Raw genomic sequence first — 13706 nt, forward strand, 5'->3', positions numbered from 1 at the left:
CGGCCCCCGGGGCCCTATCATATAACTTACGCACGACCGTCACAAGGCACGTGAGACTGTGACAGACGCGTACGCAGCCGCGGCGCGCAACACGACCGTGACTTTCATGAGTCCGATCAAGACTCGAACAGCCATACGCATAACTCCTCGCTCAGCTGCACTCTACGGAATAGCCTCCTGCAACCACTCTGCTTTTGTGCTTGCTTCTGTAGCTTAGCAGACATGGCCGAAGTCGATACTTTCGGTCAACCAAGCAGCCTACTCGTCCCTTCGGAGTCGCTTGACCGCGACCTTGATGACCCTGGTTACGCGTCCGTCGAAGACCCTTTTGTCCTAAATGGCTTGCTTGGTGGATGTGTGACGGGGCGCGACGACGCAGACTATGAGACTCGCGAGACGCAGGCTGCAGAGCCGATGGAGATTGATGGGTCTGGGACACATGGTGAGCTTGGTGTAATGCTAGCTGGACGCACTCATTGATTGACGCCACGCCTCGGAAGAGTCGCGCGATGCAGAAGACACCTTTATATCTACGGGTCTTCTATTCGATGGCCTGAGCGGCTCTAGTACGTGTATATCTTCTCTTGACTCCTGCTGCTCCGAGTCAACGCGAGTGTATTGTCAGCATCACTTGCTCCACCAGATGGCGCACCTGCCACGAATTCTATATCTCAGGGTGAGCTACCAATGCTTGCTATCTGACTTCGAGCTGTTGCAGCAGTCACACTGAACATTCTCCACAGATTCGGAACTCCCAGAGGTTACCGAAATTCTCAGACCTTACGCACGAACAGAATCAAGTATATTAGCGGCAGCTAGCTCAAGCTTCAGTTCTGCTAGTACGTCATACATCGTACGGGCCTCAAATTTCGACGGCAAGTCTGTCCTTTTGAAGCGGAGGCCGCGGAGAACTGTGGTTACAACGGGGGTATGTTCAAAGTCTGCACCGAAGAATTGTCTATCGCTCAGCGACATATAGGTCACTGTGGGAGCGCCTGGTCCAGGACAGCAGAAGTTCAGCAACCTGCTCGAAGTGCCGATACACCGCCTTTTGGAGCAACTCTCCACAGATGAAGCCATTCGTTTGTCTCGCTCGTGAGTACCATTTGGCCGGTTGTATCACTACCTCACCTATTGTATTAATTTCCAGAGACGCAGAAGCGGTTGCTGCTGCTCAACAGTCCTCTAGAGGCACAACAGCGAATTCAAAGGGGAGCGAGGACAATGCGCTCTGGGTCGACCGTTACGCTCCAAAACGATTTACTGACCTTCTAGGTGATGATCGTGTACACCGCGAAGTCATGTCGTGGGTCAAGGAATGGGATTATTGTGTGTTCGGACGTAGACAGGGTCTTGGTCGTGGACGGAAGCGTCCCAGAGGAGAAGACGGAGATAACTTAGACGAATGGAAGAGACCGGAAGAGAAGGTGCGTGTGGCAGCCAAGTTCATGGACGTATAGGCGGCGCTGAATATTAGGTAGATCTTGCTGTTGTCGGGGCCACCGGGTCTGGGTAAGACAACTCTGGCCCATGTGGTGGCTCGGCATGCAGGTTACGAAGTATTCGAGATCAACGCGAGGTAGGATGTAGTGCGAACTCGCGTACCTGATTGCTTACTCCATTGTTGTCAGTGACGCTCGATCGGCGCAGGTCGTGGATGACCGACTACGACCTGCACTAGAATCAGGTTCTGCTGTAGGCAGCTCGAAGCCCGTCTTAGTCGTCATTGACGAAATAGATGGTGCAACTGGCGGTTCAGATCACGTACGTGCTACTGATACGTCCCTGGAGTCGTGGCTCACAGTCGTGCCCCAGTCTGCTGGCTTCGTCCGAAAGCTTCTCTCATTGACATATGATCGCCCAAAAAAGAAGGGTATGCACTTTTCGCGTATATTGATGTAGATTTACTGACCATGATGTCTTTGATAGGTCGCAAAGCTGATCCCAAAGCCTCCCGTCCGCTTCTCCGCCCAATCATTTGCATTTGCAATGACCTCTATGCTACTGCACTTAGGGACTTGCGGACGTCTGCGCGAGTGGTACGCTTTTCACGCCCCAACGACATCCATCTCGTGCGCCGCCTTCGAGAGATCTGCGATACTGAGGGTCTGCGCGCGGAGTCGAGGGCACTGACAGCACTGGTTGGCATCGCGCAGGGTGACCTGAGAGGATGTCTGAACATGCTCCAAGTGAGGCCTACGTTGTGTATACATCAGGGAGAGCATCTCATCCCAGTAATTCTAGCTTATCAAAGCCAAAGGACGGGAAGTGACGGAGCCCGTGGTGCGGACAGCGGCTGCGGGGATGAAACAGGTCGATATGACGTCTACATCTGTCTTAAACGACCTCTTCTCGCCAATGGCGCGAAAACGCACCAAGGACCTTGGACTCACCGAGGAGGATGAAGCCCGGTATGTACGCCGGCTTAGTCGTGAGGTCGAAAGCACCGGTGCGATGGACAGGGTTGCTGAAGGTACTGTCTGTCTGGGTTGTGTGCTCATGCAACTTGACGAATACGTTCCAGGGTGTTTCGAGTACTATGCGACCTGCCATCGACATGACGCAAACTTTGCAAGGTACCTGAAGGCCGCTGAATGGCTCACGAGCTATGATGTGCTTTCGGGAGAGATGTGGACCGAGCGCGAGTTCGCTCTGGCAGAGTATTTGCCATTCATGTTCGTGGGATTCTATCCTCTTTTCCAGGAACGCGGTCGACCGAAGCTGGAGCGGCCCAAGGCTACATGGGATGTAAGTGGCGGGTGCCTTGTCCGTGGCTCGCGAACGCTTACCGAGGCTTGTCACGTAGCACCACGTAGCAACCACAGCCAACCAGGAGATATATGCATCTCTTGCCAGGTGTCTTCGCTCGGCCGCCGCGAGGAACCACGGAGATTACAGACACCTTGCCAATGGCCAGATTCTCCAACTTGAATTTGCGCCCTACCTCAACCGTCTGATCTCCCCACCCTTGAACCCTGTGAGTGAAACATTACTGCGCCGAAGTTACAACGGGTACTGATATATTCAAAGGTGAATCGCCAAATCATCCGACCATGCGAGAAGGCGACATTATCTCGATTAGTAGATATCATGGTGGCCCTGGAGCTCCGCTTCTTACGCGACAAGAACGACGACGGGCAACTTGTATACAGACTCGATCCGTACGCCTGCCTTGCATACTTCGCTGTCGGTGTGCATACTCATCCGTGTTGACAGGCCGATAGACGTGTTTGTGACTTACGACGGGAAGCGAGCATCAGACATTGCTATATCGAAATATGCCGTCAGACATTTGGTGGCTACGGAAGTAAGCACAGCTTTAGCCATCTAGATGTCGTCGTTCTAGATGTGACGCATATTTTCCCATATCCTCTAGATTGACGACAAACTGGCGGCGATGCGTTCGGAGCCTACGGAGAAGAATAAACCGAAACGCTCTAACTTCTTCAAACAACGAGCGTATGTGCCCATCTGTGTAACGCATGTCATCCCATGAGACTGACAGCCACTGAGCAGGATCAATGCTGGGGCAGATGACGACACGTCGCTTCCTGCAGCAAAGCGTTCCAAACAAGATCACATTGGCCCGGCTGAAAAGGTGCGCGATTTCATTGACTTGACCAATCACCATGGCATTAATCGAGACTAGGTTGCTGTTGACTTCTTTGGCCGACCTATCATAGCGTCCACTGCGAAAGCTTCCTCGGGGAAGGAGGCAAAGATCGCTTCAACAAAAACGGTCACGAAGTACAACGTCGCGTATCGGTTCAACGAAGGCAACTCGGCAGCTGTACGGAAACCTATCAAAGTGTCGGCGTTTCTGTAGCTCATAGCATGCGTTGTATCATTACGCTGGCACTATATCCTTATTGATTGTCTGTGGTGCATTGCCCCCTACGTCAGGCGCTTTCAGGCCCGCCATGGCAAATCAGAGTCTTGCTCTTTCCAGTCAGGAAATAACGGCGTTTTTCCAGTTAAGTGATATATACATACGGAGAGCGACACATCGGCTCTATTTTGTTTTGCACTCAAGCCCTTGTATCCCGAGTTCGCACTGGCACAGCTGGAGATCATGGGCGCCTACGAACAACGACACCTACCATACTGGGCAATTTCCCAGATCCTAAGGCCACAACCCGAAGCGCATCGGCGCACCGGCGCTCCAGTGCCTCCAATTCGCCTCCAGCCACCCTATTGCAAGGCTTCCAAGCGGCAACTTGTGAGAGCCCATCTACGCGTAGCTCATAGCATCTGCGCGTTCGAGACAACGACCAACACCTCAGAGTGTCAACCGGAAGAAGGCGATACTAGCAGTATCGCAAACTTGTGCGAGCGAGCTTACCTGTCGTAATCCCCCGGTCGGCTATAGCCCCAAACCCAAAACACTGGGGCATACCACTTCAGTACTATCTTTGATAGTCTGGAAACACGACTTGAATCCGTTCACAGCACTTGCTGGGTAGAAGAGGCCGTCGACAACTCCGTTTTTTAGATTATAATCCCCTGACAGACTAGCACTCCTCCTAATCAAGCTGAAGAATCGCGGACATGGCCGACGGAAAAACATACCAGACTGAGGTCAATATTGATGTCAACACACGACAGTGGAACCTAGAGGCTGGGACTGAGTACAGGTTCGAGCTCGATCCAGGTACTACTGTAGCGATTAAGGTAAGTTGCACAATTCTACCTGCTTTCAACGCAACGCAATATTACTCTACACTAAAAAGGGAGACCTTGTTTCTGATCTATTGCACAGCTCGCCCATGGTCAAGCGGAGATTTTCGGGGCTGAGCTTGCTGAGGGAAGCGTGTATCTATTCGGCTTCGAATGCAAAGCCGCCGTATACACTTGGCAAGGCTGCACCATTGAGATGAGTACCACAACCTGCTTTGCATCTCCTCACTTTCCCCCATGCGCATACATTGACTGTCTTTTCTATAGTTACGTCATAGGCCTCCCGTCCACCGAATACGTCTCCGATGAAACCCCAATGCACGCATATGCGAACGTACACCTCGCGCTCGAGCAGATGCGTGTGAGGGCTCTGCGGACTGTGCACGGCTCACCGCCGTCGTCGGATGACGAGGCCGACACAGATGCGAACCCAGAACCTCCGCGAGTACTAGTCCTCGGACCAGAAAACTCGGGAAAGACGACCGTGGCGAAAATACTAGTCAACTACGCCGTGCGCACGGGACAGGATTGGACACCTATGCTGCTGAACACAGATCCGGGCGAGGTAGATCTCCCCTCCCATTTCGAGTAAGCTTAGACACTTGTCTGACAAGCGATTTCACCTCTGCTAGGGTGGATGGGCCGTACCCGGTGCGATAGCAGCAGCACCCATATCGTCTCCTATCCAGACCTCCACACCTGCTACCACACTCGGATGCGCCGCTTCCTCCGCTCCGACCCACCTCACTTCCAATGCACTCCTCCCGCTCGCGTATTGGTACGGGCACGCAGAGACGAAGCGTAATCCGTTGCTCATGGACCGCCTTATCCGCAATCTGGGCGACAACGTGGCCGAGCGGTGGGACCACGACGTGGAAAGCAGGGTGTCAGGACTGATCGTGGATACACCGAGCTCGTTCGCGGCGAGCTCTGGGGCTCAGAACGAGCATCGACATGCATTAATCAAGGCATGTGTAGATGCATTCAAGAGTGAGTGTCTGCTACCAGTGGACCATATGACCACCAGCTGACGAAGCCTTAGTCAATGTCATACTCGTTGTTGGCCACGAAAAACTCAACGTAGAGATGCAACGGACATACGGAAACCGTATGACCGTTGTCAAAATTCCCAAATCCGGCGGGGTGAGCACCATCCCCTGTGTTGATCTCGATCGTTCCTCATAAATCATTTTATACAGGTCGTGGAGCTAGACGCGAGCTATCGCGAACGGGTACGAAAATACCAGCTCCAGAATTACATGTACGGCAAGATATTACAACCACCCCCTGGCCTGTCAACGAAGATGTACCTCCAGGGTGGCGAGCAGATACCAGATCTCACGCTGAACCTTGCTCCGGTCTCGTCCATCGTGTCTTTCGGCGACTTGACGCTTTACAGGATTGGCGAAGGTAAGCGTTGCCCTGTGCGACCACATGCCCATATGCTCACGGCTGTGCGTTCCGCAGAGACCATGGCACCGACGTCTGCGTTGCCCATCGGCGCGACTCGTGTCGTCTCCGAGATGCAGCCCCTGCTCGTCGATCCCGCGCAACCAGGATCGGGGCTGTACAACGCGGTACTTGCCCTCCTCGCGCCGCCGAACCCGGACGAACATGAGAGGTACGACGAGGAAATACTCGACTTGCCTGTGGTTGGCTTTCTCGTAGTGTACGTCAATGCTGCTTTCTGGCAACCGCGCTGCTGGGCTGACCTGCTGGTGTTACTAGGACCGCGCTGGATATACCGAACAAGAGGATGACGATTCTGTCGCCAAGTCAAGGGTCGCTAGTGGGTCGCACTGCCATCGTGGGGTCGTTCGAGTGGCAAGAATGATCGGGGGGATTCCTCTGCGCCTCTGACCATGTAATCATCCGTACGCGGTCTCGTTGTGTATTCTACACAACACTTTCCACCATAGCTCCATGCACTGCAAAAAATCGTTTCCCGCTGGTATAGCGACAGTAGCGAATCTCAAAGTCTCATGGCATGACTGAGAGTCGCATGCTACATATGTCCCATATTTTGGTGTGACTGAAGTTAGACCGGTGCACGTGGACTCTGCTGGGTCTATACTACCACCTCTCGCTAATATTGCAAGCCCTCGTCTGTTCTCGCTTCAACGTCTTCCCCTCTTGATTTTCCTTCACGGATCTGTGTCGAAAGACCGACGCGACCAGGGCAAGGTTGTGAATGTACGCTAGACTGTTAATGCTCCGTGTTTGTCGGACAGGCGCCCGGAGTGCGGTGGGAGATGACATCACGGGCGCTCAGGCTGAGGACGTCGGTGCGGTCGGGCGACGAGCAGCTGCAAACGACTCGGAGTGTGCTCGTCCTTCTTGCCTCAGCCCTCCCGCTGCACCCATCTCTGCAGCCTTCTCGCCCAGTCCAGGCCGCCGCACGCAATGCTTCCACCAGCAGCGCGGCGTGCCGTCCTCAACCTCAAGGTCGCCCGTCCTCCAGCCGTCACACGCCCACTCGCCCTCCCAGCGACCCGCAGCGGCCTCCGAGTCCCTCTTGGGCCGGCTTTCCGACAGCGCACCTTCGCAACTTCTCCCGCTAGACTAGATAGCAAAGCCGGTCCTTCTCCTGACTCCTCGTCGCCACCCCCACCGCCCCCACCTCCCAAACGGTCCCTCACACGACGCCTCCGCACCGTCTTCAAATACACCTTCTACCTCGCAGGCTCTACAGCGGTGGGCACAGCTGTGCTCATAACCGCCATCTTCCTACACGATGCATTCACCTACGGCGAACAGGTGCGTATCACTGGACCCCATCGCGTCCAATGGCTCACCGCCCCGTGGCTCAGCACATAGAGGGTGTACCCGTCTCCCCACTCGCGCTCAAGCCCGAGCGCGGCGGGCCCAAGAACCTGCCCATCCTCCAGCGCTACCTCGGAGACTTCGAAGACCTCACCAACACCCAGCTCGTCGACAAGCCCCACCTCGTCATCGTCGGCGGCGGCTGGGGCGCCGTCGGTGTCCTCAACTCGCTCCGTCCCGGTGATTATCATGTAACGGTCATCTCCCCGGAAACGTACACCACGTTTACCCCGCTCCTGCCCTGTGCGTGATGTCCCCATTGTCATGAGTGTGCCCCGAGAGCTGATGGGTGTGTGCAGCTGCTGCCGTCGGTACTGTCCAGGTCCGCTCCCTCGTGGAGCCCTTGCGCAAGATCATCGCCAGGCTACATGGTCATCTCCTGAACGCAAGGGCCGTGGACCTGGTTATGAGCGAACGGCTGCTTGAAGTAGAGACTGCGTGCAGGGACGGTCATCCACAGCGCATTTATGTCCCGTACGTGCCCACTTTCCTGGGTATATGCGCGACCTCCGCACGAGATACGCCCCTACGTCGCCCTTTGCTCACCGAATACCCAGATACGACAAGCTCGTCATCGCGGTCGGTTCAACCAGCAGCACGCACGGTGTCAAAGGTCTCCAGCACTGCTTCCAGCTCAAGACTGTCTCCGACGCACGCCTAATCCGTCAACGTGTTCTCGGTACGTGTTACATCCCCGTTAACATACCTTCGTCTCGCCGCCTAACGCGCTTTTTCAGACAACTTCGAAGCCGCCGCCCTCCCGACGACCTCGCCCGAGGAGCGCCGACGGCTGCTGAGCTTCGTCGTCTGCGGAGGCGGGCCCACAGGTGTTGAAGCGGCCGCGGAGATCTACGACCTCTGCCAGGAAGACGTGATGCGGTACTACCCCAAGATCTGCCGCGAAGAGGTCTCGATCCACGTCATCCAGAGCCGGGAGCACATCCTGAACACGGTGCGTCGTCTCCCGCTCGCTCACCAGTATGCAGGGGAAGTGACGCTTTGGGGCAGTACTCGGAGGCGATCCAGAGCTACGCGGAGGACAAGTTCGTCCACGACCAGATCGACCTGATCAAGCCCGCCCGCGTCGCGGCAGTGTATGATGACCGCGTGGAGTACACGACGCGGAGCAAGGACGGTAAGACGGAGACGCATGCGATCCCGACAAACTTCGTGCTCTGGAGTACGGGCATTGCAATGAACCCATTCACGGAGCGCGTGTCGAACTTGCTGTGAGTGCGCTTTGTGGGATGGAGTGGACTAAGCTGATGTGGATGGGTTTGCGTAGGCCAAACCAGGTGCATAAGAAGGCAATCGAGGTCGATGCGCATTTGAGAGTCAAGGGTGCCCCGGTCGGCGAGGTGTATGCGATCGGCGACGCGTCTACGGTGCGTCACGCACATTCGCATGATGTATGACCTGTCGTTGATGTCCGACGATCTTCGATGTCAGATTGAGACGTCCGTTGTGAGCTACCTGCTCGAGCTTGTTGACGAGGCGGACAGGAACAAGGACGGGAAGATTGACTTCGATGAATGGGAGATTATGGGTGCGTTATTTGTGCTGCTCACACAGAACCGCAGATCTCACCTTATATACTTAGTCAACCGGATCAAGGCCCGAGTGCCCATGGCCGAGAGTGCCCTCGGACATGTACGTCAATGTTCGAAAAGTGCACGTGAATGAGCTCACTGACAAGGATGTAGGTCCGAGAGCTGTTCAAGGCATACGACAAGGACTCGGATGACGCGCTCACGCTGAACGAGCTCGCGGTGCTCCTTCAAGAGCTCGGGAACAAGATCACCTCGCTCCCCGCAGTAAGCGCTTCACCCCCTCTCCTCCCACCGCTCGCTCACGCCCCGCCTTATCCCCGCAGACGGCCCAGGTCGCCGCGCAGCAGGGCAAGTACCTCGGGCGCAAGTTCAGTAAGTACGCGAAGCAGCGCGACACGCTCGCGGAGAACGGGCTGCTCTGGGGCCCGGGCGCGGACGAGGCGGTCGCGGGGCCGTTCCGGTACCTCCACCTCGGCTCGCTCGCGTACATCGGGAACGCGGCGGTGTTCGACCTGGGGAAGATGAGCTTCATGGGCGGCCTCGTCGCGATGTATGCGTGGCGGAGCGTGTATTGGAGCGAGCAGGTGAGCTCGCGGACGAGGGCGCTGTTGATGATTGATTGGATCGTGCGGTGAGTGGTTTGCAGTGCCGTTGGTGTGTGTGAGTGCGGTGCTGATGCGTGGTTGTAGTGGGGTGTGGGGAAGGGATTTGTCTAAGCTGTGAGACCTCGCTGGGTCCAGGGTTCGAAGTGCCAAAATCTGTGCTACAGTAATACACCCTCTCGTCGCCAATTGACAATTGACATTTGGATGGACTGTTCTAGATGTACGCTACATTTTGTTTAGATGACGGCAATGATCTGCAATGCGACGAATCCATGACTGCGTATGCGTGACCTGGATCTTACTCGTTCGGAGAGCCAGTCTTTGAGCGCTTGAGCTTGAGCTTTATACGAAAGCTGTTGTACTACTACATGCCTCTGCCAACAGTGTTACGGTGAAAAATGCGTTTGACCATTTGAATGCGGAGGTTTCCGAAGTCCGGGCGCCACTCGTGTGCACGCCGTGCCGTGACTCAGCTTGCTGTTGAACTCGACCCGGACTGTTGCTCGTGCCGTACGTTCGCTACCATAGAAACAACGCTCGACACGGTACTGACTCGAAGCACTGACAACATGTAAGCTACTACAATGTCACGACTTAGCACGTCTAATCGATTGCAGGTCGCTAGGAGGACTCGATGCGGATGTTTGCCACCACATCCTGCGTGAGCTCTCTGAGAAAGACTTGTGGTCGATTCTACATACCTGTCGATGGCTCCGAGAGGCATGCATGCCCCTTCTCTTCCGGACCGTCTCACACACGATCCGCGGCCCTTGGGCCTTTACAATGCATGAGAGGTTCTTGGTTGCATCGTGCAAACCTTACGTCCAGTATGTGATCGACCTCAACACGACTACCCTCTGTACTCATCAGACTATAGAACACTGATCCTTCATGACAAGTGTCCGGATCAGCGCACGGAAGAGGAGATGACGCACCCTTATGGCATGCCACTCTACTACACGAAGGACCGTACGGTCTGTGGCGCTTGGCCAGGTGGTCCCGTCGCGGAGCGGCTACGAGAGCTACCTGCTCTACGATCGCTCACGATATAACATCTTTCTGTGATACAGAGGGGGCTCGCTACAATGCAACGGCGGCAATCTAGATACATCTGCTGTATCACAGAGCGACATGCGGTCCACAAGAGCATGTGTTCATTATACATTAGAGTATCGACGCCGTACATCTTCTAATCTCTGCTCCAACACCTTTCCGCCAAGATTCCGGACGCGCGTATAATCTACGTTATCTACGAGCATGAACGAGTCAAGTGACCTCACCCGCGACAGCGCCACGAAAGTGAGACCAGAGCAGAATTCTCTGCTTCCGAGTCCAATACATGCTCTGTCGAGTGTTAACCCTTGCGACTTGTGCACCGTGACAGCCCATGCCAGACGCAAAGGGAGCTGAGTGCGTGCGAGGACTTTATTCTTCAGTTCAAAAGTCGCCTTCATTGCGGTTATTGGGATGATGGGCAGTCCATTCGGGAAGCCCCTTCGGGGCTCTGTCCGCCAAAGCGTCGGGCCGCTATAAGTAGCACACGAAACAAGGACAGCAAGAGGGAGGTCCGAACGTTCAGCGCCCGGCAGCCAGATGATGTCTTCCACAGTGCCAGTTGTACCATTGACGAGCCCTGTCTCGGCGAAGTTAGTGACTAGTACGTCTTCCATGGTCCGCGAAGACGCACCTCTGCTTTGCCATATGTTACGTGTGATCATCACCCTTGCTCCGCGAGCTAACACTAGGTCGGGTTCCAGACCGGCAGCTTCATCTGGAGTCGCCTTTGACGCTTCAGGTCCACCGTCATGTTTTGCCTTGATTCGTGCACATGGACAGTCCAGAACCACGAGCTGCCGTAGATTAGCCTCGTGTACAGCTTCAGTCTTGGTGAACAAGCAGATGGTGTCTTCAAATGATTCTTGCTGTGCACGAGTAAGGCGATCACGTTGACGCGTGAGCAGAAGTTTCCAGTCGTCTATGGCTAGCCCTCCATTGCTCGCATTTCGCAAGAGGTCCCGGAACTTCTGTTGCTCAGGCGAATCTCCATGTTGCCTATGGACGATTTGTAAGCGATAGCTTTCCGTGAACATACGATAAATCGTGCTGCCGTCACGGCTGAGCTGGGCATTCTCGGACTGATCGTCCGCTGCAGGTGGCTGGGCGTAGAGCGCTCGATCGCCGACAGGAGGAAGCTGTGCAAAGTCACCAATGAGAGCAACATGCAGACCACCAAACGGCAAATCCGAGTGCAGCGGCTTCAGCTGTCGGAGACGAGAGTCGACCTTGGCAAGAAGACGTTGACCGAGCATGGATTTCTCGTCGATAATCATGAGATGGGTATTTTTCCACTGTTGCTGTAGTGTTGCCAGTCGTGAGCCAGTCAAGGGTGCAAAGTTCCCGTTTGATGCAGGGATGCCCAGCGCGGAGTGAATGGTCTGCCCGTCGATGTTCCAGGCTGCAACGCCAGATGGCGCCAGTACTCGGAGAGGGTCGGGCTTTCCATGTTCAGCTGCCATGCGTCGAAGCTGCTGACAAATAGCCCTGATGAGGTATGTCTTCCCACATCCGGCGGTCCCATCGATATTCAGTCGCAGAGGAGCGACATCACGTATACCGTCCAGAAGTCTAGAGTAAGCACCAACACAGCGTTCATATATCCGCCGTTGCTCTGCCTCTAGTGTGGCAATTTCAACGACGTGATCTTCGCTGTTTGCACCTTCGTCTGGGTCAACAGTACGCCGCTGCTCTGCGATGTACCCAGCCATCTTGTCGACATCTGCCCAGCGGTTTCGAGCGGCCTCAATGTCCCATCCTTCGTCAATAGGACGCCTCCCAAGGTCTTCGAGACTGAAAGTGGGCAAAGCAGCATTGGGGAAGAGCCGTGCATAGATCTGCCAGTCTGCCTCATCAAGTTCCGCAAGATCAGCGTTGATCTCTTCATCGTCATCTTCTTCTTCTTCGGGTATGTTGTTTTCACGGTCCCAGGACCGTAGAGTGTCTCGTGGATGCTGATGATTGCTGGCCACACATGCAGCCCAAGCATCTCTCCAAGAGCATAACATTCCTTCACCACCGCCTGGCAGGTTGCGCAGAGAATCGAGATTGCGGAACGAATGGTGCAGGAGGATCTTGACACGGCTATAGTCTTCGTAGGTATCTTCGTTTGGATTCGGTGAGATTCTGGGGAAGACACGCAGGATGACCGTTGTTGATGCCCGACGCCTTTTCCATTCGCCAGAATTCCATGTGTACAGTCGGAGCAGCTCATGCAAAGACAGATTCTCGAGGTCACCCGATCGCATCATGTACCTTGCGTCAGAGGTCAGTAAGTGGAGTTGCGGATTCAATGTACACCTACCGCTGAAGCCAAGAATCACCCGTCATTGTGCGAACATCGTCTCCTTCGCCATTTTCGTCTGCTAGTGCACGGAGAGCGCCATCCTTTGACAGGTTCAATGTCTGGAACGATGCAGAGGTCCGAACAAGGGGAATGCCCAGTAAAAGGTGGGCAGTCTCTTGCGCCGAGTAAGTTCGTTCACCAAGCATCTTGTTGAGCAGCTTCTGGCACGCTGACTGTGCTGTGTGCCCAGGTTCCATACGTTCGACCACATTCGCCAGAAGGTCCGGGAAAGATGCAGCGCTGGACTCGGCTTTTGATGCATATTTTGCAATGTAGCTGAGGGCAGCCTCTTCACTTAAGACAGGTTTGATGTCGATGTTAGCACGCCATGCCATGATCATCGCCCGATTATGACCATTTAACAGGGAGTCATTCCGTCGAGGCTCAAACCGTACACGGCCTTTGCTGTCAAGTCCCATTCCGGCATGATCCCGACAAGGCATGGGGAAGTCAAACCGACAGGTTGCCTCCTTCTTGCCAGTGACAGCATTCTTGCGGTACACTTGACAGTAGCCCGGCATACATTTCATATGTCGTTCGACCCAGGAAAGCAGGTCGGATAATTCTTGCTTTGTGTTGCGTAGCTCTTGATGTCGGATGTTGCATGGATGAGCACCAATGAGCGGCACATTGTTGTCGCGTGGACATGGG

At 54.9% G+C, this 13706-nt stretch overlaps 4 protein-coding genes across 4 annotated transcripts; all 4 read left to right on the forward strand.

The window, feature by feature from the left end:
- Positions 1–1070: 1070 nt before the first annotated feature.
- Positions 1071–3826, forward strand: C8Q71DRAFT_713614 (P-loop containing nucleoside triphosphate hydrolase protein; the record flags this gene model as incomplete). Its single annotated transcript, XM_047920926.1, has 13 exons — positions 1071–1427; positions 1482–1579; positions 1632–1764; positions 1816–1873; positions 1930–2189; positions 2245–2473; positions 2525–2748; positions 2807–2977; positions 3031–3161; positions 3217–3307; positions 3377–3459; positions 3517–3598; positions 3650–3826. 13 exons carry the CDS (start codon positions 1071–1073, stop codon positions 3824–3826), a joined length of 2094 nt encoding a protein of 697 aa, XP_047775786.1.
- A 624-nt stretch (positions 3827–4450) lies between these two features.
- On the forward strand, positions 4451–6796 carry C8Q71DRAFT_248655 (Pre-mRNA cleavage complex II protein Clp1-domain-containing protein). Its single transcript, XM_047917290.1, has 8 exons — positions 4451–4671; positions 4760–4873; positions 4949–5242; positions 5310–5667; positions 5720–5820; positions 5877–6087; positions 6145–6346; positions 6406–6796. Exons 1-8 carry the CDS (start codon positions 4549–4551, stop codon positions 6509–6511), a joined length of 1509 nt encoding a protein of 502 aa, XP_047775787.1. The 5' UTR covers positions 4451–4548; the 3' UTR covers positions 6512–6796.
- A 284-nt stretch (positions 6797–7080) lies between these two features.
- Positions 7081–9773, forward strand: C8Q71DRAFT_713459 (nucleotide-binding domain-containing protein; the record flags this gene model as incomplete). The annotated part of the gene is made up of 12 exons (XM_047920913.1): positions 7081–7434; positions 7488–7743; positions 7800–7974; positions 8058–8179; positions 8238–8452; positions 8509–8729; positions 8786–8885; positions 8950–9046; positions 9101–9150; positions 9204–9314; positions 9374–9681; positions 9740–9773. 12 exons carry the CDS (start codon positions 7081–7083, stop codon positions 9771–9773), a joined length of 2043 nt encoding a protein of 680 aa, XP_047775788.1.
- A 217-nt stretch (positions 9774–9990) lies between these two features.
- On the forward strand, positions 9991–10760 carry C8Q71DRAFT_248574 (uncharacterized protein). Its single transcript, XM_047917289.1, has 3 exons — positions 9991–10226; positions 10273–10482; positions 10533–10760. Exons 1-3 carry the CDS (start codon positions 10072–10074, stop codon positions 10705–10707), a joined length of 540 nt encoding a protein of 179 aa, XP_047775789.1. The 5' UTR covers positions 9991–10071; the 3' UTR covers positions 10708–10760.
- Positions 10761–13706: the final 2946 nt, after the last annotated feature.

The sequence above is a fragment of the Rhodofomes roseus genome (genome assembly GCF_022264815.1).
Source record: "Rhodofomes roseus strain CIRM-BRFM 1785 chromosome Unknown C8Q71scaffold_20, whole genome shotgun sequence".
NCBI lineage: Eukaryota > Fungi > Basidiomycota > Agaricomycetes > Polyporales > Fomitopsidaceae > Rhodofomes > Rhodofomes roseus.

Bases quoted from the DNA above. Each gene is read 5' to 3' on its own strand.
- C8Q71DRAFT_248574 (XM_047917289.1), top strand. From the start codon at position 10,072: ATGCGGAGGTTTCCGAAGTCCGGGCGCCACTCGTGTGCACGCCGTGCC. The intron at 10,227-10,272 runs GTAAGCTACTAC...AATCGATTGCAG, and splicing joins ACTCGAAGCACTGACAACAT to GTCGCTAGGAGGACTCGATG. The intron at 10,483-10,532 runs GTATGTGATCGA...ATCAGACTATAG, and splicing joins TCGTGCAAACCTTACGTCCA to AACACTGATCCTTCATGACA.
- C8Q71DRAFT_248655 (XM_047917290.1), top strand. From the start codon at position 4,549: ATGGCCGACGGAAAAACATACCAGACTGAGGTCAATATTGATGTCAAC. The intron at 5,243-5,309 runs GTAGATCTCCCC...CACCTCTGCTAG, and splicing joins TGAACACAGATCCGGGCGAG to GGTGGATGGGCCGTACCCGG. The intron at 6,347-6,405 runs GTACGTCAATGC...TGGTGTTACTAG, and splicing joins GTGGTTGGCTTTCTCGTAGT to GACCGCGCTGGATATACCGA.